At 43.1% G+C, this 25,962-nt stretch overlaps 1 protein-coding gene across 2 annotated transcripts in view; it reads right to left on the bottom strand.

The window, feature by feature from the left end:
- Positions 1–20,986: 20,986 nt before the first annotated feature.
- DNAI3 (dynein axonemal intermediate chain 3) overlaps positions 20,987–25,962 on the bottom strand; it is a 70,122-nt gene continuing 65,146 nt past the window's right edge. For both annotated transcript variants that reach the window (XM_004582084.3, XM_058658748.1), the window contains exons 22-23: positions 24,541–24,663; positions 20,987–21,518 (exon numbers count right to left, since the gene is read on the bottom strand). In XM_004582084.3, coding sequence (XP_004582141.2) covers positions 21,375–21,518; positions 24,541–24,663 — 267 coding nt within the window. In that variant the 3' untranslated portion in view covers positions 20,987–21,374. The remainder of the gene's footprint in view (positions 21,519–24,540; positions 24,664–25,962) is intronic.

Raw genomic sequence — 25,962 nt, 5'->3', positions numbered from 1 at the left:
CAGGATGTTTTTGAAGAATAGGATATTACAATTTAAAAACAATTTTGGGGGTACTTTGGTATAATAAAGTAACTTCTTTAATAATAGTCTTTTTTTTTTTAAAGATTTATTCATTTTATTACAGCCAGATATACAGAGAGGAGGAGAGACAGAGAGGAAGATCTTCCGTCGAATGTTTCACTCCCCAAGTGAGCCGCAACGGGCCAATGCCGGGAACCTGGAACCTCTTCCGGGTCTCCCACGCAGATGCAGTGTCCCAATGCATTGGGCCGTCCTCAACTGCTTTCCCAGACCACAAGCAGGGAGCTGGCTGGGAAATGGAGCTGCCGGGATTAGAACCGGCGCCCGTATGGGATCCCGGGACTTTCAAGGCGAGGACTTTAGCCGCTAGGCCATGCCGCCGGGCCCCTAATAATAGTCTTTGAGTCTTACTGGCCCGAGACTTGCACTACAAAAACAAATGTAATTTTCCCTGCCACATTTTCATGTCCAGTTCTCTAAGGTTCATATTAGTCAATAGTTTAATGCTGCAGGAAAGAGTTCTTGGTAGCATCCTAAATTTAGCCAAAAATTGGCAAATTCAGATAGAAACTGAGTAATTTGGAAAAGTAATATATCAAAGAAAACAAAGGTTTTAGGGTGCTTTTTTAAATATCTTAATTCAGAGGTGATTACACAGATGGTTACATACTTAAGATTTTTGCCCTTTCTATAAGGCATCTCTTGTTTTTAACTACGTTTTTAAGAATTGGGCAAACAGAAAATAATAAGCAGGAACTTAGAGATGAACAGACTGACAGCAATCAGAGCTGAGTCTTGACACAGTGCTGCTGTTGCTGTTAACAACAAATGGCCCCAGGCACATCACTGAGATTCCTTATAAAACCATCTTGGCTCTCTGCATCGTTCCTGGTCCAAAACTCCTAATAAAAGCATCTGATTGGATCCCAGCTTCAAGAAAAAGAGTAATTAGCTTGTGACTTATCCTCAAAACTTCCACAGTGGTTAAATTCAGTAACTACGAGGAAATTGGCATGTCAAGAAGGCGGAACAGTGGCCAATGTCCACATCTTACCTTGTTTCCCCCACTGGAGTCTGTCTGACCCACCATGTCCTTCAGTGCATTTAAGCTTGTCCTGGCTAACACCCTAGTTCAAGCTGCTGTCTTCTCAGTCTCCTCCTGTGGCATCTCTGCTGTCACGCTCTGTTTTGCACACCCGTGGTCCATGTTCTCTGTAGAAGTTAAAACAGTCTTAAAAGGACCCATCACTTCCTGCCCTAGGTCTTCCTTGCTCCCTGTAATCTGGCATTCCTGTCTGAATGCATTTTCCATTCTCTCTGGAAAGCTTTTTGTCTGGCCCATTCATAAGTAGCTCTATTTTGTCATTCACTTCTCTGCTCAAATGTCACTTCAAAAGAAGCTGCCTCTCCTGCCTGAAGAGTTGGAGGAAAAAGGAAATGGGAGACTTGGTTCTTGTAACAGGTTCTGGTTCTGATGCTATTTGATTTAACAAGAACAAAAGCTTATAGAAACGATTTCCATAGCCACTGTCACTATCGTGTCACCCCTGGCTTATTTTCATGGAGACATTAGCTGAAATTACATTGTTTTACTTGCTTGTTATCCATGTCTACCCCTCTGGAATGTAGTCTCCATGGCAGCAGGAACCTTGTGTGTCTAGTTCATTGACTCATGCCTAGGGACTGTAATAGAAGATGTTCAATTGATTGTCAATAAATGAATGACCACAGAAGCATGTGTGGAAAATGGCTATATTCCTATTAGGAAAAGACTAAGGACTGTAAGATGTAATGTCTGTGATCCAAAAAATATTCGTTCCTGAGTAATAAACTATTTGTGGTTAAGAAAGCAATATTAATATGTTTTTACTGACTTATCTTTGGGAATTAGATTGGTCTTTGGAAAATTAGTGTCTCTAGTTACTGGGTTGGTAAAATTTGGATAATTTATGTTGCAGGGTATAATAGAGACTGATTTTGCTGCATATTACAGTTTTTTTCTGTGATAAGATGAAAATGTACATTAGGAAGGAACGTCTCTAAGATAGATTTTAGTAAAATATATTATTTATTTCTTTATGGAAACTGGGAGCAAAATATATCCTGCTTTGACTTGTTTCATATTTGTGTGAAATTTTTTCTATAACTGGAATAACTTTTAATTTTATTAAAAATATTCCCATACATCTAAATGAACCATATACATAGAATTCTCCATTATCAGAAAGAATAACAGAGAACAACCTTGGGGATAGGCGCATCATTTAATTTTTTTATCTTCAACGTTATTTTTTAAACATTTGAGAAAACGTCTAAATAGTCCTTTGGGTTCCCAGGGCTAACTTCGTCATTATTTGTCTGATAAGGTCCCTTGGCATGCTTGAAAGTCATTTGGAATTTCAGCTCGCTTTCTGGCTTGATGGAAGTATAGATGTAGTTAAAACTTTATGTTAGCCTCAATTTTCTATGTAATACCTCTTTGACTAGAAATTCCACTCTTCACATGGACTCCTCCAAGGAGGCTTTAGAATTCCAACTTTAGAGAATTACAATGTATGTTAACTCCAAAGAGGGAAGGCCTTTGCATTCCAGGTGTTCTTGGTGTGGATTATGAAACAACCAGCTTTCAGGTCACCTTTCCCCCCACAGCTGCAGGTATTGAACAGTGACCCTTGTTCCTGACCTTTGTTCAAGAGATGAGATACAGGCTGCCAACCTCTGCAAGCATTCTTGCCCAACTATTCTCCCTACAGCCATTATAAAACTCAATGTGTAACTGAAGGACAAGTTTGAATCATTAGGTAAGTAAAAATGCTTGTCTAAACTGGTAAATATGAAATGTCAAAATATAAAGTGCTGTTTGTCCCAGGTTTTTTTTATGTGTCTATTTTTTTTATTACATTGCATTATGTGACACAGTTTTATAGGTGACGGGATTCCCCCCACCCCTCCCCAACCCCCCCTCATGGTGGATTCCTCCTCCACTTTGTTGCGTTACCACAGTTCAAATTCAGTTGAGATTCTTTCATTGCAAGCATCTACCAAGCATAAAGTCCAGCATCTTATTGTCCAGATAAGCTCAACGGTTTCTTGGGGAGACATTCTCTGGTCTGAAGGTAGAGCCGGCAGAGTATCATCCCGATCAATTAAAAACCCCGACATTACATCAGTAACAATTTATAACGTTACGGAATTAGTTGACATGGTATTGAGTAACCAATATGTTAACAGAGAAAAAAAAAGAGTGCAAGTTCTTAACCACATCCTGTGACTTCTACATTGACATTTCAATTATTAGTTTATACACAACCAGGTGCTATACACCTTAAAATGGCTATAGATGACTATTCAGCTGTCTCATATCTATTTTAATTTTAGTATTTAGCAGTTTTTAGCATTGAAGCATGATTTTGCTGAACCTGGCTCTTTTTTGGGTAGTCTAACTCTATAATTCTAACAAGACATATGTCAACAGTTTAGGTGAACAGTTTTAGGAGGGGTGTGCAGAGAAATCTTCAATACCCCAGTGAGGAGTAGCTAATCTTTGTGTCCCACCCAGTGAGTTATAAGTGCATCCCCGCTGACCGTTTCCTGTCTGTTTCTAAGCTTTGCTTGTTGTTCTCTATTTATTCTAGCTTTTTGTTTATTTGTTTTGAGGGGTTTCTGGAGCTATCCTGATGGTCATTACGAGAGAGGGTGGGGACCCAAAGTTGGGACCAGGCAAGGACCAGAGAAAGCTCCTCTCCCTAGTCCCGAAGGAAGTTTACTGTTCTTCTGTTTCTGCGGACCGCTCAGTGCTCCTGGTTGTCATTCCAATGACCTTGGATCCTGCAAGGCAGGATTTGGACTTCTTCCATCCCATGTGGTAGACCCAAATGGGGGTGGGTGACCTCAGAGTTCTCGGCCTCCAAAGGCACTCCAATTCCCTGTGGTCTCCTTGGCTGTCCAAGGCTTTAATCTGCATTCCATATATAGCCTGTACCACAACTCACTTGTATAGCCAAAATATACAAGAAAAAAGATGCATCAGTGTGTTTTCTGCTCAACAATTTATTATGAACACTTTCAAGATAAAGAAAAGGTTGAGGGGGTCAGTGTTGTTATACTGCCTGCTAAGCTGCGGCTTGTAACCCCAGCATCCCACAGCTCAGCGTTAGTTTTAAGTCCCAGTTGATCTACTTCTGATCCAGCTCCCCACTAATGCACCTGGAAAGAACAGTAATGACCCAAGTACCTGGGCTCCATCCTCTGTGTAGATGACTAGTATGGAGCTCTGGTCTCCTGACTTTGGCCTAGACCAGCCTCAACTATTGTGGCCATTTGGGTGTGAACCAACAGATCAAAGATCTCTTTCTCTTTGCAATTAAAAATTTTGTTTAAGGTTAAAGAGAAGGAAGGAAGAAAAGAAAAAGAGTTGAAAATTAGACAATGGACAGCTATAAATCTGAAATTAAACCTGTAATTGTAAGCATTTTGCCACATTTGCTTCATCATGTTATCTGTTATGTCTTAATTTTTAGAATGTTTCAAAGTAAGTTGCAGCCATCAGTTCATTTTTAAATCTTTGCATTTTGATTTTTTAAAAGTATTTACTTACTTATTTGAATGTCGGAGTTACAGAGAAGTGAAGAGAGAAACTGATTTTCCATCAGCTAATTAATTCCCAATGGTCAGGGCTGCACCAGTTCAAAGTCAGGAACCAGGAGCTCCATAGGGCTTGTCCAAGGAGGTGCATAGGCCCAAGTCTTTGGGCCTTCTTTCACTGCTTTCCCAGTCCATTAACAGGGAGCTGAATTGGAAGTGGAGCATATAGCACTGATGCCCATATGAGATGCCAATGGTGTAGGTGGTGACTTCAACCACACACTGGTCCTGACATCAGCTCATTTTACTGCCTGATTTTGAAAGGTGAAAAAAGACCACAAAAACCCTAAAAAAACAAAAACAAAAACAAAAGCAAAAAAAAAAAAAAAAAAAAAAACAACAAAAAAAAAACCAAAGCAGAATTACAGATGAGCAATGTGTGATGGGGATTTCTAAAAGAGTCACATGATGTGTGAATTCACTACCAATTGTAGCAGTCATCCATATTAGAAAGATAAATTTAGCTGCTTATAGCCTCTAAAAAGTGATGAGTATTTTGGGTCTCTTGGAATCCTTTCCACACTAGTATTTTTTTTAAAGATTTATTTATTTTAATTGCAAAGTCAGATATACAGAGAGGAGGAGAGACAGAGAGGAAGATCTTCCAACCGATGATTCACTCTCTAAGTGACCGCCATGGTGGGAGCTGTGCTGATCCGAAGCCAGGAGCCAGGAACTTCCTCCAGGTCTCCCACACGGGTACAGGAGTCCAAGGCTTTGGGCCATCCTCTACTGCTTTCCCAGGCCACAGGCAGGGAGCTGGATGGGAAGCAGGGCTGCCGGGATTAGAACCAGTGCCCATATGGGATCCTGGAATGTTCAAGGCGAGGACTATAGTTACTAGGCCACTGCACCGGGCCCTCTATACTACTTATAACTGTCCTAGACTTGCAACATTCACAGGCAGCCTCAATTAGTTCTACCATAGCAAATATGGTATGAACAAATAAGCAAATAAAACTTGCAATGTTTTATTTTATCTAAAAAAATATTTCAGTTAGCTTTACTTTTAGAGTAAAACTTCATACTGCTGCCAACAGGAAAAAGCTAGTGTCACATAAACATTAAGCAGCTTTATTCTATACACTAAATTAATAGCTATCAATGAGGGTATATATTTTATGAACTGTTGTGTCCACTTTGGCATGTGTAATGCACTTTGAGAAATACTAAGATACAGTCTCCATCCTTACCCCTTTTCATATTACAAAGATTGGGGTACAAGAAAAGTCAAGTTAGGCACAAGAAAAGAAAGTTGAGCACATTGATAAGCCCAGGCTGTTCACTTTTTAAGGCACAAAGCACCTTGTTCAGGAAAACACTTGTCTAAGTCCCACTTTCAACTGCCACTGGAGAGAGTGGTCTGCTTCCTCCCAGAGGCTCCCTGATCCCAATTGGGGTCATTCTTCATGAGCTTTGGAGCCTCACATGAGCAGGAAGGGAACTAAAACCCAGTCCTCATAGTCCGAATTTCTGCCCTGGAAATTCTGTGCTATGGCCCTGATCACTTTGTTTCTACTCATTTTTAGTTGTCTCCTACCGGTGTGTCTTCCCTAAACTACCTCTATTTTAAAATAGCAGTGGTAGGAGACCAACTATCCTCCTCTCCTGAGATTATTATCAAGATAGGGGATTTGGACAGTAAGATGAAAATACTAAATGTCCTGCTGATAAAGGTAAGCTGGGTGATGTGCCTTGGATCTATGGCTGACTAAACAGGCTTCTTCATACATGAGATCTGATTGGTCCCACCCAGTCATTGGCAGAGTTAGTAAAACCCAACCCTCTTGTAGCAGGCACAGAGCCTGTTAGCATTACTTAAAAATGTATTACAATAGCCTGACTCTGTGGTAAGAGAATCCATAGGCATCCAGCCAGGCATGGTCAAGTCCTTCTTAATATCCCACTCAGATGAGTCATTCTGTGTGACTTGGGGAGCAGTAAATGAGGGGGACAGAGAATAGCTGGAAGTGATCCTCTCATATGACTTCCTGTTGAGAAGTGAAGAATTTCCTCCATTTTATTGAAATGATAAGTACAGGATGCTATTCCCTAACGACTACATGCTATTGTTTCCTCCTTTGATCATCTAATGTCATTGGTGAACTCTGAGACCCTTCAACGATGGAGTAAAAAGAGGAAATCCTGACCTGCACCTTGGCAGCCAAAAACAACATATGATGATTTTCCAGGTAATTGCTAGACAATTGCTGCCTTCCAGTACCCAAGTCAATTTCTTAAATTTTTTTTTAACTAAAAAAGTTTCTTTTTTCATTTATTACAAAAGTGAGGGCATTGCAGATCATCTGATTCCATTTAGAATGGAGCATCGTGGGGATCCTGGAAAAGTGGGTGAGATAAATGATTTAGTTTTCCCTCTTGTATCCACAGTGCAGGTGGGGTTGGGGTGAGAGTGTGCTACTCCTTGCTGTCACACTGCATCAGTGCCTGGGAACAATATGTCATTATTTGAGGCCCTGATGTGGGGAAGAATTCCAAGGATGTTACTTGCATGGTTTTTTTTAAAATTGGAAATTCAGATATACAGAGAGGAGGAGACAGAGAGGAAGATCTTCCATCCGATGATTCATTTCCCAAGTGGCCAGAACTGAGCCAATCCAAAGCCAGGAGCCAGGAGTCTCTTTCAAGACTCCCATATGGGTACAGGGTCCCAAGGCATTGGGCCATCCTCGACTGCTTTCCCAAACCACAGGCAGGGAGCTGGATGGGAAACATGGCTGCTGGGATTAGAACCAGTGCCCATATGGAATCCTGGCCCATGCAAGGTGAGGACTTTAGCCACTAGGCTATTGCGTCGGGCCCTACTCGAGTGGTTTTGATTGTTCTGAAAGGTTGTTGGGTTTGTTACACCAGAGATGAGAATTTTTTTTTCGTAAAGCCTATTGGTTGTCCTTGCCTTCCTCAGTATGGCCACAGATCTGAGTGCTTGTTGTAGAGCCTGGCCTGGAAAGTTCAAATTGCCCTTCTTTCTATCTCTTCATGTGGTATTCAAAATCTTTTGTTGGCTTAGCTGAGCTGGCTGTCTTGTCTTCACATTCATCTGGGTATGCTCTCATTCTTGCATGAGGATCAGCACCTGAGATGACCCAGTCCTTCTGTAGCATGTGCTCCAGGATTGGACCACATGTCTGATTTTCCTTGAGGTCAGGGATTAAGCACTGTCATGGTCTAGTTGGGGACCCATCTAAGAAACCTTACCGGGAGGTCTCAACCCTTACTCTCTTGTACAACAAGCTTGCCTGACTCCTGCACCAGCCACCATATGTACCAGTGGGTACAGCTGCCTGGCCAGTTCCATCCCTGGCCCTGGCTCATATGAACTGGTAGTTGCTGCAGCCTTGCCCGGCACAGCTGACCCCTAAGCCTGACTCTCAAGTACACTGGCTGGTGCTCTAGCCTAGTCAAGGCAACCCCAAAGAACTTATACTGGCCTGCCCCCTGGTTTTCATATGGGCCAGCAGGTGCTGTGGCCCAGCCTAGTCCAAGATACTCCCAGCTCAGGGTCTCAGACACACTGGTGGATGCTGTGGCTTCTCAGGGAAGTCTCTAAAGATTCCCTGCCAGTCCCACTTCCCGCTGTGGTTCTTGTGAATTACCAGGTTCAATTTCAAGATGTCCCCAAACTGGGCATGCTCTCACCTCTGTGGATAAATCATTCCCTTCTCAGGTCCCGGACCTGTGCCCACTCTGTCTGCCTGGAGTCTCACAGGCAGACCCGTAAGTCTTGCTTTTTCTTCCCATTCTCAATAGAATCTGCCTGTTCCATCTCCACCTGTGTGGAAAATACATCTTTCTTTTACATGTGAATCTTACTTAGAAGTTGTACTCAAACCTGATTAAAACAGGAGAGTGTTGGGGTTTAATTGTACTTGATTTTAAGATGGGAGCTTATGGAACCCCCTTTACAGATTATGCCTAACCAAGTTATCAGAGAAAATTGTTTCTCTTGGTCTTTCTGTTACTGAGCTCCCTCAGTGCTGCTACTAAAATTTCATGTCATGCTCAACTTTTGAACTACTACTGGATTTTATATTAATCATTTTAGCTTCTCACATTTACCTATATCCACAGCTGCTAACAGATAATTCTTAATGCATTTATGTGGGGTCCAAGGCATAAAAAAGATGTATTTTTAAGCTTACTTGAAGGACAAAGTATTGAGATAAGGAGGGAGAGAGAGAGAAATAGAGAGTGAGAGAAAGTGCTTCCTTCCACTGGTTTACTTCCTAAATGACCACAAATAGCTAGAGCTGGCCAGGCCCAAACCAGGAGCCTGGAACTCCATTCATGTCTCTCACATAGGTGACAGGGACTGAAGAACTTGGACCTCCTATCATTACTTTCCCAGGAACTTTTGCATGGAGAAGGATGGAAAGTGAATCAGCTGGACAAGAACCAGTGCTCTGATTAGAAGGTGGCCCCTTAAAACATGCTGTGTCACAATGCTGGCCCTGAGGCTGATGGACTTCTAACAAACCACCTTGTGAAGAATTTGCAAAAGTTTGAATTTTATATGTAAATTAAATATACATATAAAGGGCCTAAGGTAATAAAATCAATGTTGGAAGGCCTCTGCTATCTGATTTTAGTATGATTTATATAAGAGACAATGACCAAGACTATGATGTCTACATCAAGATAGACACATCAGAAGACAATAGAGTTCAGAAGAAGTCACACATTATCTCAGCAGATGTTCAACAGAGGCCAACCAGGGAATAAACGACAGTCTTTGCTGCAAATAGTGTTTCAGCAACTGGAGATTCACATGGCCAAAAAAACAACTATTGGATCTGTATCTCCTACCACGTGTAAAAGCACAAAATGGATAATATACCACATATAAATCCTTAAATTAAAATACGTCTAGAAGAATGTCAGATTATGTGATGACTTCTCAAGTCACCAGACATGGTAAGTTAAGAAGCCAACTGATGCTGGGGCTTGCAGTCCAGTGATCGGCATACTGGCAACCCCTAGTAGAGCGTCTGGCTCAGCTAAGCACCTGGCTGTTCTTCCTGCTGTTAGTACAGGTCCTAGGGGACACAGATGACTTCCTAAGTTATTAGGTTCTTGCCACCCACGAGGGAGGCCTGAGCTAAGCTCCCAGCTCCTGACTTCAGTGCTGGTTGGGGCCCACTGGCATCTTCGAAATGACTGCAGTGAGGGGTTTGGTTTCTGTCTCTCCCTCTCAAATAAATGTAGATGAATTAATAAACTGAACTTCATCAAAATTTGAAAATTCTGCCCTTTGAAAGACATTGTTAAGAGGATGATAGATTAACTATAGATTGAGAACAAATGTTTATATAAATCTGAAATAGTAATAAGTAATAAACAAAAAATACAAGTAACACTTCTGAATGAGCCAGCAGATGGAAGATAGTCTCCCCTTAAGCCCCCACGTGTAATTTTGCCTTTCAAATAAATAAGTAAATCTCTTTTAAAAATGTTCAAGTAAAAAATTTCTATTTTAAATGTAATCCTTGCTTCACAATAATCTGGAGTAAGGTGCACAGATTGAAGACTAGCCATGTAGTCATCTTTCTTAAAGCCAGAGGCAACAAAAGTCACATCTTCGCTTGGCTCACTTCTTCACTCCTCCCTTTCTGTTTCTCAGCAGTATTAATAATGGCTGCACATCCAGATTTTCAAACACATACACTCACACACATGGAGGAAGGGACATGAATATCTGTGAACAGCTACGTATTAGTACCAACACACATACACCTGTTTACATGACTAGGGCCACATTGTGTATCTTGTACAACTTGACTTTTCTCTTGATAATTTGTAGACTTCCTCTTTTTTTTTTTTTATTTGAAAGGGAGGGTTTTACAGAGAAAAAAAAAGGAGAGACAAACAGAGAGAGGTCTTTCATCCCCTGGTTACTTCCAAATGGGTACAATGCTTAGAGCTGAGTGGATCCAAAGCCAGCAGTGTCTTCCAGGTCTCATGCCTGGTGCAGGGGCCTAAGGAATTGAAATAGCCTCTGCTGCTTTCCTAAGCCATAAGCAGGGAGCTGGATTGGAAGTACAACAGCTGGATACAAACTGTTGCCCATATAGGATGTTGGTGATGCAGGCAGAGGTTTAGCCTGTTGTGCTCCAGAGACGACCCCAATGCTTCAATCTTTTTTTGGAGATTTTGTTCTTTTTCTTATTCATGGTGGTGTTCATTGCTTCCACACATTGCAGTTTCGTTTGGCTAGCAGTAGCTCTTGAATTCATGTCAGAACTGTGTCTAACAGCCTCTTGGCTGGCACACAGTACCCTGCTTCCTTGAGTTTTCTGCAGACCTGTGGGCTTCTTCAGTCTACAAGACTGATCCTTGCGAGTGAGAGATGAGCAGAAGTAGCTTTCTGCTCGTGTTGTAAGTTACCATTGTGAAAACTGCTTGCGCTTTCCTAGTAAAGTATCTATAGGCAAGTTTGCTCTTCAGTCCCCAGACTGCCATATTCTCTTTCTTCTAAAGTTTCACACTTTTTATTTCTTTGTATACAGAGCTCTTATGTTTTCCTTTATGCTCTATTTTTTTTTGACTCCCACAATAACCAAAGACTTAAACTAAGAGGTAAAATCTTTGTGGAGACTTCCCTCCAGCTTTGGCATCTCGTTACAAAACCTCTGGAGCCCCTGAACATTGCTTCCTATTGCCAAAAGGAATGGACAGACATATTTAAGGATTTGGGGATGGGGAGGGATTTTTTGGGGTTATGCAGATGGACCCTTAAGGTGTCATTGTAAGGGGGAGGCCGAGGGAAACTTGGCAGTGGTGGAGATAAAGCAGAGGTATAGTGACTCAGCTCTGGGCTTGGGAATCCCAGCAGCCATCGGGAGCTGCGAGCTGTGACTGGGTAGCTCTCTTCCAGGGAACTCCCCCTTTCCTTCTAGTGCAGTGGTTTCGGGGGGAAAAGGGTGTGGATTTCCCTTAGGCCTGAGCATTTGGCCCTATCTAAAGACATTTCTTTATCCTGAGGGAGTATCACCAACCAGTGATGCTACTAAACACTACACAGTGTAGAAGCCAACCCTCCCAACAGAGTTGGCCTTGATGTTGGTGGTGTGAGGGTTAAGCAGTTGTTTCATTCTTCCACCACCAGTTCTCCATATCGCTTCCTAACTTAGCAGGTTTAGGTTCAGAACGCGCTGCCCAGAGCAGCTAGGCTGGCAGATCATCCTGTGATGGCTTGTCCTCTGTGTCCCTGTTCTGACTGCTAGTCTGAATCCTTCCTGACTTGTGCACCTGACCTTTAACAGTTGCTACAGGCCATTCTCACAGGCAGCTAAAAGCAAGACTCTTTACTCGAAATGTGGGTTCTCTAGGGGTAGTTGATGTCATAAACAAAGTAACTTAAATATTTCCAGCATTAGAATAAAAACCAGGACAGGGGCAGGGGTGGCTAGACAGAAAAGCACCCGCCATCATGCATGTGTGCTGGTAAGTAGGGCTGGTTGGGTTGAACTAGGCTTCAATGCCCATTGACATGTGTAAGAACTAAATGGGATGTGGCACAGACTGGGCCAGTCTGCGGTACAGTCTGCAAGCATGGGAAGCAGGGTAGAGGGCAGGCCTGGTGGGGGTTATGGGGAGTCGCCCCAACTAGGCTGAGGCTCCCACTGGCTTGCATGAGGGCTGAGTGTGAAGTGGACAGAATCAGGCTTGACTGCAACACCATTGGTTTACGTGGAAGACAGGGCTGTAAACAGAACAGACCCAGCAATGGCATCCACCAGCATATACATAAGCTGATTGGGGCAAATGGACTGTGTTGAATCCTGTACTAGCAAGCACACACAAGAATCAGGTCTGGGATCACCCCAGATGAAGTTTCTCTGGGGATCCCTCCAACTGAACTGCTGATCTCAGCACCCCAACCATGAACGGACTATGTCAGCCAGTGGATTCTGAAGAGATTTCATCATGCTTGGAACGGCAAGATTGGCAGCAATTTGGAACTGTTGAACTATCAAAACTGCTTGAGCAGGACCCTCGGAGCATGGCCCACATCGGGGACCTGGGATGAGTGGGAGGCTGGGTGGGGCTTTTCCCTTTGTTTCTCCTCTGACCCCAGATACAGGGGAAAAATGATATTATGTAGGAACAATGGTTTTACCCACTTTCCTGTGGCCCTAGGCCCTTTGTGCCCTAATCAACTATGTAAGGATTATCAAAATAAAAGAATTAAAAAAATAAATAAAACAAACAACCAAAAAAGAAAGGCATATACATTCACATTCCTTTCTAAGCAATAGATCCTAGAGCATGATAGTCGATGTAATAAGGGAAACATTCAAAGATCCTGGAAATATTTCTCTAATATAACCTACAAGTTTCTTTTAAAATGTGTTTGTTTTTACTTGAAAAGGAGAGTTATAGATGGAACAAGACACATAAAGAGATCCTACATCCACTGGTTTACTTTCTAAATGGCTACAATGGCCAGAGTTGAGCTGATTTGAAGCCAGGAGCCAAGAGTTTCCTCTGGCTCTCCTGTGTGGGTTCAGAGGCCCAAGGATTTCTGCCAACTTCTGCTGCTTTTCTGGGCCATAATCAGGGAGCTGGATTGTAAGGAGAGAGCCAGGACATGAACCAGTGCACCTGTAAATATTGATGCCACAGACAGAGGCTTAGCCTACTATACCATGGCACCAGCCCTTTACCTTTAACTTGCCTGATGATCTTTATGTAGCTCTCATGGACTTATTATTATTTATTTATGTTTAAAAATATGACTTTGTTTTTTTACAAAAATTGTTTTAAAATTTCACGAAGGGCCTGTTGTGGTAGCCTAGTGGCTAAAGTCCTTGCCTTGCTTGTGTCCTGGCTGCTCCACTTCTGGCTCTAATCCTGGCAGCCATGCTTCCCATCCAGCTCCCTGCCTGTGTCTGGGAAAGCAGTAGAGGATGGCCCAAAGCCTTGGGACCCTGCACCCACGTGGGAGATCTGGAAGAAGCTCCTGGCTTTAGATCAGCTCAGCTCTGGCCTTTGAGACCACTTGGGGAGTGAACTGGCAGATAGAGGATCTTTCTCTAAGTCTCTCCTTCTCTCTGTAAATCTGACTTACCAATAAAAATAAAAATAACTAAATCTTTTAAAAAGTTCAGGCAATATGGTAAATTACAAAGACAAAAGTGAAAACCATCAGACCTCTAAAAAAACAAACAAACAAATGCTATGGAGTATTAATCAGTTTGGAAAAGGATGAAGGGGCAGGTGCTTGGGCTTGTGGTTAAAATGTTGTTCGGGACATTTAGATCTCCTATCAGTATAGCTGAATTTGTGTCCCGGCTCCACTCTTGATCAGTTACCTGGCCAAATAGTTGGCTCCCTGCCCCACACAAGGAAGATCTTGGTTGCCATTGCAGCCCCTGGCTGCTCTGCGGCATTTGAGGAATGAACCAGCAGACGGGAGTGCTCCCTCTGTGTCTCTTTGCCTCTCTGGTAAACAAACAATCATTTTAAGAAGGAAAGAAATTCCAATGCATATTGTATAAATGTGGATTAACCTTGAAGACATGATTCTAAGTGAAATAATCCAGTTACAAAGAACAACTATCATGTGATTTCACTCTTGAGGTACTTAGGGTAATCAACTTTATAAACACAGAAAGGAAAGTGGCAGTTGCCAGTGGCTGATAGGAATGGCATTAAATCTCTGATGGTGGCGGGGTGGTAGGCTTGTTATCTTCATTCAGAGCTGTGTCTTCTCAATCCATTAACACTGGCATAAAATTAATTTAAAATCCATGACTTACTTATTCCCTTTATTTTTGATTTCATGCATTGGTGTTTGACAGCTCTCAGCACTGAGAAGCCTGTGTGTTTTGGCTTGACCCCACGTGTTTTCTCTGTAGCACTTGTAAATGGAAGTCATTTTGTGTGCCTTCCTATTTGCAAGTACCTAATATTCCAGTAGAAAAAAAATAATGAAAAATAAGAAAGTTCTGTTTCTGTAGTCATTCTAACATAAAGGAAGAGTGAAGCTGAATTCACACATGTCTAGGTGGGGGTAGCTTGTCTCTGCTCTTGGCTTCATTGGGGCGACTCGAAGACTCAGGTGGGGATCCTCTGGAGACCATGACACTCATGTATATGGTGGTTGCTGCTGGCTGCTGGATGCAACCTCAGCTGCTGCATCTGTGACGTGGAAGCTCTACATGCGCCTGCAGTGTGCTGGGCTTCCAGGGCAAGCCTAGTGAGCGAGAGCCCGGTGAAGTCATATCCTCCTTTGGGCCCTGGCCTGGGAAAGAAGGCTGTCATTTGCACTGCAATATTCTCCTTCAAGGCAACCACAACAGTCTATCCATTTTCTTGTGGAAAATACTGGTAGAGTCTATTTCTTGGTGGGTACTGTGACAAAAGATTGTGGGATGAGGAGTAGTGCCTGCCACTTTGGCGAATTCCTTCTGCTTCAGCAGAAACTTGTGGTTGAGTCACTAATGCTTGTGAGTGACAGAGTGCTGCAGAATTTTGACTCCGAAGTCCAGTCTGTGATTTGGATAGTTGTTTGACTTTGTGACATTTTAGCTATTCACATTGCTTTATTACTCCCCTTTGTATTGAGCAGTGTTCATTACCTATAGGAGGATCATTTATGGGTTATGAGTCACTTTTCAAAGGTGTAAAGATAGGGTTGTTGTATCTACTCATTTCGGCATTCTTATGAGTTTCATATCCATGAGGATGAATAGTGTTCTCAAGGGAACCAAGGTGAGAGAGGACAGCTTTGTATGGAGACCCAATGGGGACTACAAAGACTGGAACCAAAGGAGGGCAAGGGGGTAAAAGATGGGCTTGAAAAGCAAACTGTGGGCCTGGCATGGCAGCCTAGTGGTTGAAGTCCTCGCCTTGCGTATGTCAGGATGTATCCCATCCAGCTCCTTGCTTGTGGCTGGGAAAGCAGTCTAGGACAGCCCAACGCCTTGGGACCCTGCACCCATGTGGGAGACTTGGAAGAAGCTCCTGGCTTCCTATTGGCTCAACTCTGGCTGTTACGGTCACTTGGGGTGTGAATCACAGGATGGAAGATCTTTCTGTCTCTCCTTCTCTCGGTGCATCTGCCTTTCCAATAAAAATAAATAAATCTTAAAAAAGCAAGCTTGTATCAGAGGAGATGAAGGGAGGAGATGGGCATTTGGTCAGCAATTAAGACACCTGTATTCCATTCTGGAGTACCTGAGTTTGAATCTCTGCTCCCAGGAGGCTTATGGATTTTTTAAAAAGAATTACTTATTTTTATTGCAAAGTCAAGATATACAGAGAGGAAGATCTTGTGTTTGTTGATTCACTCCCCAGGTGGCTGGAATGACCGGAGCTGTGCCAATCCAAATCCAGGATATGATCCCGGCACGTGCAAGATGAGGACTTTAGGCTACAGTAGCTACAGGCTACTGTCCAGTGGGGATTATTATTCTCACTTATTAAATGAATAAATAAAGGAGTATAAAAGCTACTTTCCTAGCATCATAAAGAAGAGTTTGGCTGAGCTTGAACACTTCTTGCCTGTCCCTAGATTGCTGACTATTGGTAATTATAGCTCAGTCCTGGAGACTGGCTGAATCCTACTGACATTTCCATGGACCTTGAATTTGGTTATATAAATAATCAACTCATAAGTTTTTTATAGGGTTCAGCACTGTGGCATAGTAGATAAAGCCATCTGAAAAAGCTGTCATCCGAAATGGGTGCTTGTTCGAGTCCTGACTGCCCCTCTTGTAGCTCCATGCTGATGCTCCTGGGAAAGCAACAGAAGATGCCAGAGTGCTTGGGCCTCTGCCCCCATGTGAGAGACCTGGAAGAAGCCCCTGGGTCCTGGTTGTGGCCATTTGAGGAGGGAACAAGTTTTCTCTCTGTAACTCTGCCTTTCAAACAAACAAACAAAAATTCTTATTTGTCCACTGTTTTCACAACTGTTAATTTCCAGCCTCAAAACTGATGAAATGTGGAGCCAGTGTTGTGGTGCAGGGAGTCAAGCTGCCACTTGTGTCACTGGCATTCCATATTGGAGATTCCAGTTCAAGTTCTAGTTGCTCTGCTTCCACTTCAGCCTCCTGCTAAATGCCTGGGAACAGAGCAGAAGTGGTCCAAGTACTTAAGTCCCTGCCAACCACATGGGAGACCACGTGGACCAGGATGAATTTGGCCTGACCCAGAACTGGCTGTTTTCAGCTATGGGGCATGTATGGAAGATAGCGCTCTCTCTCTGCATTTGTCTGTCTGTCTGTCTGTCTCTCTGCCTTTCAAATAAACAAATAAATATTCTTAAAAATAATCGGGAGTAAACTTTTTTTTTGTTACACTCAGATCCATACAATCTAGAAACTTCATTAAGATTAAAATATTTATATCAATTTCAGTGGTTAATTTACCTTATTTACAAGGCTTAAATAGATATTTTCTCTTAGACTTGACTTAGCATTATTTTTTGAATAATTGTGAATTTTTTTCAACTTTTTATTTTTGATGATGATTACAAGTTTGATCAGGTTGGGAAGAATCGAGGGTTAGGAAAACGTGGATGTGACCATTGTTTTCAAATTTGTTTCTTCTTCCTGTTTCTGGGGGAAGGAGAGAGATAAAGGGGGAAGCCATACCTAGCCTCCCATATGCCCCAGTATCCAGGGGTGGGGAACTGCCACTCAGTATCAACCCAGAGTCCTGATATCATGCATGCTCCGAGGTTCTGCCCAAGTGGTTTAGACAGTTCTGAAATACTGTCGATTTCACCAATTCAAGGATGAGGAAGCCCTCCTAGTGCCCATCGGCTGACACAGTTGACCTTAAATCTCCATTCACCCAGACTTTTGCCGTCATAGTTTGGCTGGGGTAGTTGTTCAGTTTGTTCTCTTTTTTCTGCTATGGTACCCAACAGGCTGCCATATTCTCCATGTGCATCAGGGTATGTGTCCACTGCTTCACCTTTTCACTGGGCTACTCCTTGTGTTGATTCTTGCACTCACCTGTAGGGACTGCGGCCCGACAAAGGAGCTTCCCAAGCTCCACTGTTGTGTGATCTCACACACGCCAGTGGGTCCTTGGCCCAGGTTAATTTTGTCCACCTCTTGTCCTGGCAGGAACAGTGGTCTTGCTCAACTGATCCACACACATTCTGTTTCTTATTATTGGGTGTTGCAGCCCAGCCACAGCAGGTTGACGCTCAAAGTTTTCACCTGGTTTAGCAGGAATCAAGATCTAGCCCAGCCCATTCTACACCCACCCTGGCTGTCACAAGTACCAGTGGGTGTTGAAGTCTAACTCAGTCTGGTGCTCCCCAGACCCAGTCCACACTTGTGCCAGGGGACACTGCAGCCATGTCCAGCCCAGCCCCCATTCAGGCTCTTGCAGTGGGAACCCCAACCCAGCCAAGCGGTCCCCTTAGCTCCCCAGCCAGAATTGCTTCTTGGACTTTTGGCTAAAATCAAGTGTAGCTCCTCAGCCAGGCCTATTCCCATCCACAGTTCTTGTGTGTGCCAACCGAGATTGCAGTTCCACAGGGGTGAGCCCACATACCTCCCAGAGATTTTGGTACCAGATCTGATTCTCTCATGTGCTGGTTACGTCACAGCCCATCCTAATATCACCCGTCCACTGTTCTGACTCTCACTAGTGGGTTCTGTGATCTACCCCTACCAGGTAGGCCCCCAACTTTAGCTTTAGTGTATGCCAATGAGTGGTGCTCAGTGATGGTCGATGCTAACTACCCCAGCTCAGGTCTCCCATGTGTGCTGATACTTCGGTCTGACTCTTAAAGGCACACCCATTCTCCCCTCCAAACCATTTTCTCAGCCCTTTGCTTACCTACATGCACAGTGGCTTTATATCAGTAGTAATTCCTCACCTGGACATGAACTCTCAGGTAACTGCTCACCTTCACCTGTGTGATCCCCCAGAATCCATGAAAATCCACACCCCTAAGCCAGAGCATGCTGATGGGTGGCCTGAGGGCTTTACCCAGCACCACTGGCGCCAGGGCCACTGGAGGCAGCTGCCTGCCAAGTGGGGAGAGGTCCCCAGTCAGGCCTGGTGGCTGGGGCTGCTCGAGGCAGCCACCTTGTGAATTATTATTCTTAAAATTTTAGTTCCAGGGACTTGGAACAGTGCGATCTGGGTCCTCAATGGACAAGGCCACTGTACTTGCAGGGCTACATTACGGAACCCACCAGTGAGAGTCAGAAAAGGGAACGGGTAATGTGAGGCTGGTTCATGACACTAACCAGCACGTGAGTGAATCAGGTCTGGGGGCAGAATATGTGGGGAGTATGTGGGCTCACCCATGTGGAACAGCAATCCCCTTTGGCACGTGCAAGATTTGTGGCTAGGAGCAGGCCTGGTTGGGGAGCTAAGGGGATTCGCCAGCTGAGTTGGGATTCCCATTGGTGAGTGTGAGAACCTGAATGGGGGCTGGGCTGGACATGGCTGCAGTGTCCCCTGGCATGGGTGTGGACTGGGTCTGGGGAGCACCAGACTAGTTTAGACTTCAACACCCACTGGTACTTGTGAGAGCCAGGGTGGGTATAGAATGGGCTGGACTAGGTTTCGACTCTCACTGAACCACATGAGAGCTGTGTCTGGGCATGGACCTGGTGTGGCATTGATCTAGGATGTGGATCCTGTATTATTTGCCATACCAAACATGTTCAGTGATTTTTTTTGCTCTGTTTTGTTTTATTCATAAGAAAGCACTTGAAATGAAGTACATTTTTGTTTTTAAAACTCATCATGCCCTGATTTAACCTCCAAGGTTGGTTGCAGGGTTCTTCTCCAGGGTATACAGTTGCTGTATATGAGCCTGTGTCTGGCTGTCAGCTCATCAGCCGTAGAGGGAGCGACTTCATTACACAGGGTTTAATCAGCTCTTCTTTAGAATATTTAATTTCCGTTGCAGGGACCTTGCTTGGTTATACAATATCTTCCCTGGCATTGGCAACCTAGCAACGGGTGGAATGCCACCTACCCGGGCAGCGCTCTGGGCTGTGAGGGCCCAGGGAGATGTTAATTATTGACAGTGGTAGATTGGTGGAGCCGTGAGCTGCACTGGGCCCACTGTCTCCTATAGTTCATAGCTTTCATCTAAAGTGTACACAGGATGTGTTTAGCTGGAAACCTAAAAGTACACTGCTTAATTACACCTTTCTTGGTGAGTAGAAAGCAATTTGTAAAGGGGCAGAGTGATAATTACATTTAATCTAAAGAAATGATATGAAAACAATGAATCTTCCAAGTAGCAGTTTAAGTTCTGGTAAAAAGAAAGCTACTATTGCTGGTTGTAATGCTGTGTTGGACATTAGTGGTCTCCTATTAAAACGATCAAAGGCTAATATTAAACCAGGCGTGCAGTCACTGCTTACATTACATGTGATGGGGGGACACAGTCCCATTATTATTGATAGCAATAAAAATATTAAAATCAGAGATTACTACAAGGACAAAGAGGTTACTGAATACATTCTCTGGTGGGAATATGCACAAGAAAAGGAAACAATGTTTATTAAGTGCGAGCTGTGTGCCTGGTTCTTTATATGCATTGTATATGAAGAAGGGTAGGTCTAATTATTATGCTGTGGGGAAAGTACACTCAAGCTGATCTGATGGGAGGGGACTCTCATTTACAGAGCTGGGTCACAACCCAGGGCACTCAGATCAAGCACTAGTTTCCGTCAGACATCAGGCTCTCTTTCCTCCCACAACCTAACTGACACACCTTATTGCTACCACAAGTACTAATAGTTTATTCCTTATCTTCTTACATAAATAGCTGATTGTGTCACCTTCCTGTTTAGCCTCTGCTAACTCCCTGTAAAATATCATCCAGCTCCTTAGCCTGTTTGGGAGCTTTCATAGCTGGGCTCCAAATTCTAGGGCAGCTCAGATTCACAGGCTTTGTGTTTCCTCACTGTGCCTCACTGGCACATTGCTGACTGCCATTGCTGACTGAAAGACCTATGGTGGGCTCGGGTTTGTCTCACTGCTCCTGGGAAGGCTTCCAAGTTTTCACCGATAGGTGTGGTGTTGGTTGGAGGAGTGCTTTGGACAACCTCTATCAGATGAAGGAAGTTCCTCCTGTAGTTGCCAAACCTTTCTTGTTGGAGTGTAAAGAGTGGATGCTTAATTGATACAACCTTTTTCTGCATCTATTGAGCACACGCCATAATTTTTCTCTTTCAATCAAGCGTTAATTTGTTTTCTACTGCTAAATTAACTTTATATTCCCTGCAAATTATCCTTTGATATAAACATCCTTTAATATAAATATGCATATATATATGGATATGTATTTGGATTCAATTAGCACTTTGTTCAGCACCTGGCTTTACAATTGGAGCAATGGTCCAGACAAAGTATTTTTTTTTCAGAGGTGATTGAATGCATACTGATTGTTAGGCCCAAGTTTGTTTTCTACTTTTGTCTGGCGTTGGGGCCTGTGCGTGGATGACAAGCACTTGGGGTGGAGCACAAGTGCAGAACTCTTATTCCCATAGGAAAATGGGAATTTTGGAATTGAAGTCATTCACATTCAGTTAAAAAACTGAAACAGATCTTACAATACAGAATTTTAACAGCAGTTACATAAAAGCCCACATGTAATTTAAAATGTTTAGTTTGCGAGTTCACCTTACATTAAAAAAAAATCATAAAAAAACAAGACCCACAAAGTCCCCAAAATGCCTCTTCGGAAAGTTTTTCTACATCAAGTCCATATATGACACCTTTTCCGTGACTTTGATTAGGCCAAGACTGATGAGGGTGTTCTTTTCCAGTTCCAGGTAACTCTCATAGTCTGATTTTAATTCAGCCTCCATTTGTTCTTTGGATTTCTGGTATGCTTTCTAGGAGGAAAGAAGCAAGACATGGGTATCAAATGCTGATGGCTGGCAACACCAGGGGATGAATAGGGGTTGCGTTTGAACAGCTGACACGGGTTGGTTGCTGCTCTCTTCGGGGGTACAGGCAGGGCAGGCAGGCCATCCGCGATCTGGGGAGACATGGAGCAGACACAGCTTTCAAACACCTCCTCCTACCACCCAAATCCCTTGCCTTGGCTTCTTATCCAAAGCTCTTGCCTCCCTATGCCATCTGGAGCAGGAGGCAATTGACGCCAGGTTGTAGAATTCTTTTGAAGTCTGTTTCTTCTCAGTCTTACTGAGATAGCATAGCTCGTGGGTCCCATGACAGCTATTTGTTCCCAGTGCTGAGTGTCCAGGTAAAATTTCAGCTAGAGAAATTCCCATCTCTTGTTCTGTGGAGTAGTCACTGCTGTTATTCTTTAAGAAGTGAGCTGTACACAGATTTGATGCTTCCCCAGGCAAGATTAATCAGAATGCACTGATGTGTACCGGGTAGGCATTCGTGAAAATCATCTGGCCGCATAGATGTGTGATTGTCCCCTTCCCCCTGTAGTCACATTCAGGGGGTAAACATACTGTCCCATTTAATCCCCATGCAGTCTTCTGAAATCAGCTATTGTTCCTGTTTCCTACTCTATCAGCAGTTGTGGGTAAGAAGGTTTTCTGACTAACGTCAGTTGGATTTCCTTAGTGAGCTTTTTCCCCTCTATGTTGTAAATGTAACAGAGGAGCCCTTTTTTACATTTATTTCACTCATTCATGATCCAGATCCAGAGAAAGTTTGAGATGTGGTAGCTCCACTTAAAAGAGATACTACAAACAAATGGAAATGACATTACAAGACCTGGAAGTTTTGGAAACCAGAAATAATGATATAATTTTGATATGATTATCCTCTTCAAGTGTTTTAAAAAATTTTATTTTTTATTTGAAAAACAATCTCTCTCTCCCTCTCTCTCTCTCTCTCTCTTTCACACACACACACACAGCAGGAGACAGAGAAACAGAGTCATTTTCTGTTGCCTTCCCACGTGCACTGGCAAGCAGCTGGATGCAGAACCATGTGGCCAGGACATGAACTGGCATTTCCACCTGGGCGTTCCCAATGGTGACTTCACCTGTTCTGTCACAATGTCTGCCTCTCAAGTGGCTTTAAAATGATTCTGCATGCAAATTATTTTTGAATTATCCACAATTCTACTTGTTCCCACTGAGGTACATAATTAGGAGCTGTTGCTATGGTATTTAAGGATGCTTAATAATGATGGATAATTGCTGAGTTAGGGAAGGGTGGTAGATTATCTTCCATAATAGAACCCCAATCAACACTTGTAAGCATGAAAAGAACAAAGCTAAGACCAAATTGTTTACAGTGGTGTAACACAGCAAAAAGCTAATTAATTTGTACTTTTTATACATTGTTATCAATAAATAATGTATTTCAAATGAGGCCTTCTTATTGCACTAATTAGTACCTATCCAAAGTGATTATGTTAATTGACTTGCTAATGCAGGCATGAAAATGGACTGTCTGACATTGTACCACAAATGTCGGGGAACACTTAAATAAGATTGATGGAAATATAACTCCTTATGAAGGACTACACTAATGTAACAATATGGGGAAAATCATTTGGTGGGTGGGAATTCGGTGAGGGGATGAATCCCAGACTCTACGGAATTGTGTCATAAAATTCAAAATTAAAAATAAAAATTTAAAAAATGGTGCCTGGCACAGTAGCCTAGTGGCTAAAGTCCTTGTCTTGCATGTGGCGGGATCCCATATGGGCACTGGTTCTAATCCTGGATGCCTGGCTTTCCCATCCAGTTCCCTGCTTGCAGCATGAGAAAGCAATCAAGGACGGCCCAAAGTCTTGGGACCCTGCACCCACATGGGAGACCTGGAAGAGGCTCCTGGCTCCTGGCTTTGGATTGGCTCAGCACTGGCCATTGTGGTTGCTTGGGGAGTGAATCAGTAGGTGGAAGATCTTCCCCTCTGTCTCTCCTCTCTGTATATTTGACTTCCAAAAAAATAATAATAAAATTTAAAAAAATTTAAAAAGAATAAAAGCAAAAAAAGAAAATATTTCCATATGCTGCTACTTATTAATGGAGACCTAAAATTGGGGGAGGCTATATATTTAACTAAAAGGAAACTACAGATGGGATCAATGATGAATTGCTGGCAATAAAAAGGGAGAACAGAAAAGCATAAATGTAGGCTGGATGGACCTCGAGTCACAGGAGAGAAGGGCTGACTTCACAGAATGTTTGAATGCTCCCAATTTCATCAGGCAAATGAAAGAGTCATAGAACCTACATGAGACAGAGAGCCAGAGCGAGAGGTCAGTGGAGTTTTAGGTTCGGTTTTGATAGTTACAGTGGATGTCTCCTGTGCCAATATTTCTATTTCAAGTTTCATACCTATAATATATTATAGTAAGATTCACCTCTCTCTCTTATTCTTAGATTTATCTATCCATTCATTATTGTGGCCAGAAAAGCTGTCATTCAGGGTAAGCCTGTTGCTGGTCAGCTGCCTTCCCAGGAGGCCTGACAATGATCCTCACAGATCATTACCAACATTCCTATTTGAAAGACAAGAGAACTGAGACTCAGCGAAGATGAGCTCCTCGTCCTGGGTCGCAGTAAGTGGCAGCACTGGGATTTGGACACCCATGTCTTGATTCCTATATTCTGACTTTTTGCACTGCTTATTTTAATTCAGCAGATATTAAACTTCCATGAAGTGGAAGCATTCACATTTTGTATCTATTCATATATACTGTGAAATGATAGATCATGTTAGCAACTTAAATTGTAGAGGATTTTATTGAGTGTAGTCCTCACTCATGGTGGGCCTGGAAATCAGACAAGTGTCCTCTTGACTCACAGCAGAACCAGAGAGGAATGTGAAAAGGCACTGCATTTCCTAGAGCAGCTATGGAATCCACCAACCAAACACATCGAAGAAAGCAACTTCGATTTCTGAAATGTAACTTACAACTTTCTTCTTTTCCTTTTCTAGCTCCATTTCCTTCTTTTCTTGCTCACGAATACTTCGGCGCTGTTCTACGTATTCTAGGTGCCTGACTTCTCTTTCAAAGTAGTGGTTGACACTTGATGCCTGTGGCAAACAAAAGCGAGTGAGAGGATAGGGAGTCCGCTTATTCTTGACCAGGCTAGTAGGGTTCCTACTGCTTGTCGTCAGGTGGATTCCCTGGCTAGTCAGCCTGACCACTCATTTGTTCATCCTCTGCAAAATCCTTAGGTGGGTTACTTCTTCTGAGCTGTTTCTAATTCTCTGAATAAGCTATTTGTGAACCGTCCTCATGGGTTCATTACTCTAAGAGAAGCTAGCTCAAATTTGGTGAGTGCTTTCCTAAAAATTAGGTCCCTGCAACTTGGAAATTACTAGCAGCAGCATTACAAAAGATGGTTTCTGAGATAGGTGTAGTGACCAATGGTTTGGACTGGCACTTGGGACACCCACTTCCCATGTTGGTAGTGCCTGGTTTGACCCCCAGCTACTCCACACTTCCCGCTAATGTGCCTGGTGGCCAGCAGATGATGTCCTGAATGCCTGGTTTCCTGGCACCCAGTGGGAAGATGTGGATGGAGTCTTTCTTGGCTTCAGTTTGATCTACCTCTGTTGGGAGCATTTGGAGACTCAACTGGTGAAAGGAAGACTTCTCTTTCTCTGTCTTGCCCTCTCTGTCACGTTGCCTTTCAAGGAAATAAACAAATCTTTGGAAAACAAAAGAGGGTTGAAAAAAATCCAGAATTGGGGAGATATGTTTTTTATTTTCTTCTGCTTTCTCACTTCCAAAGTAAAGGGAAGCTTTATTATCATCAACCAAAATTGGAAAACCCAGATGAGTTATCAATGTAGATTCTAAAGGGACCAGAGGCAGAGCTGAGGTCCTGGTCCCTGGGGGCTTAGTGTGGAGGCATAGGAATGGAAGCAGGCAAAGCAGCAGAGGCCTTTGGGAAGGCCAGCAGAGGAGGAAGGCTCATTGTTTTGACAGTAAGCAGGCTGACATCATTGGGATTCAGGTCACAATCTCTAGGTTGAATGTTGGCTCTACGTATATATTTATGTTTACTGATCATTTTATAACCTCATTGTTAACAATGCTTGAAGCATTTGGGTGGTGGGTATAAGAGATTAGTATTATATAGTGTCAGTTCAGATGTGCCGCCCTCAATTTACTGAGTTGGGAAAAGATTAGGTGGAAGTAGGGGAGGAAGACCTGCATAAAAAGGCCACTAGCCCCCCAGGGAAGGGCACCACTGGGATAAAGGTCCCTGCAACCTGAAAATAGCATCATGATTATGAATCCTCAAATCAGTTCTTCTGTCAGAAAAATTCTTTCTCACTTCAAACTGTAATTCATGCAATGGAAATAGATCCTCTTGTCTTTGA

The sequence above is a fragment of the Ochotona princeps genome, chromosome 2 (assembly GCF_030435755.1).
Source record: "Ochotona princeps isolate mOchPri1 chromosome 2, mOchPri1.hap1, whole genome shotgun sequence".
NCBI classification, from domain to species: Eukaryota; Metazoa; Chordata; class Mammalia; order Lagomorpha; family Ochotonidae; genus Ochotona; species Ochotona princeps.
This window is presented reverse-complemented; position numbering and strand designations above follow the sequence as displayed.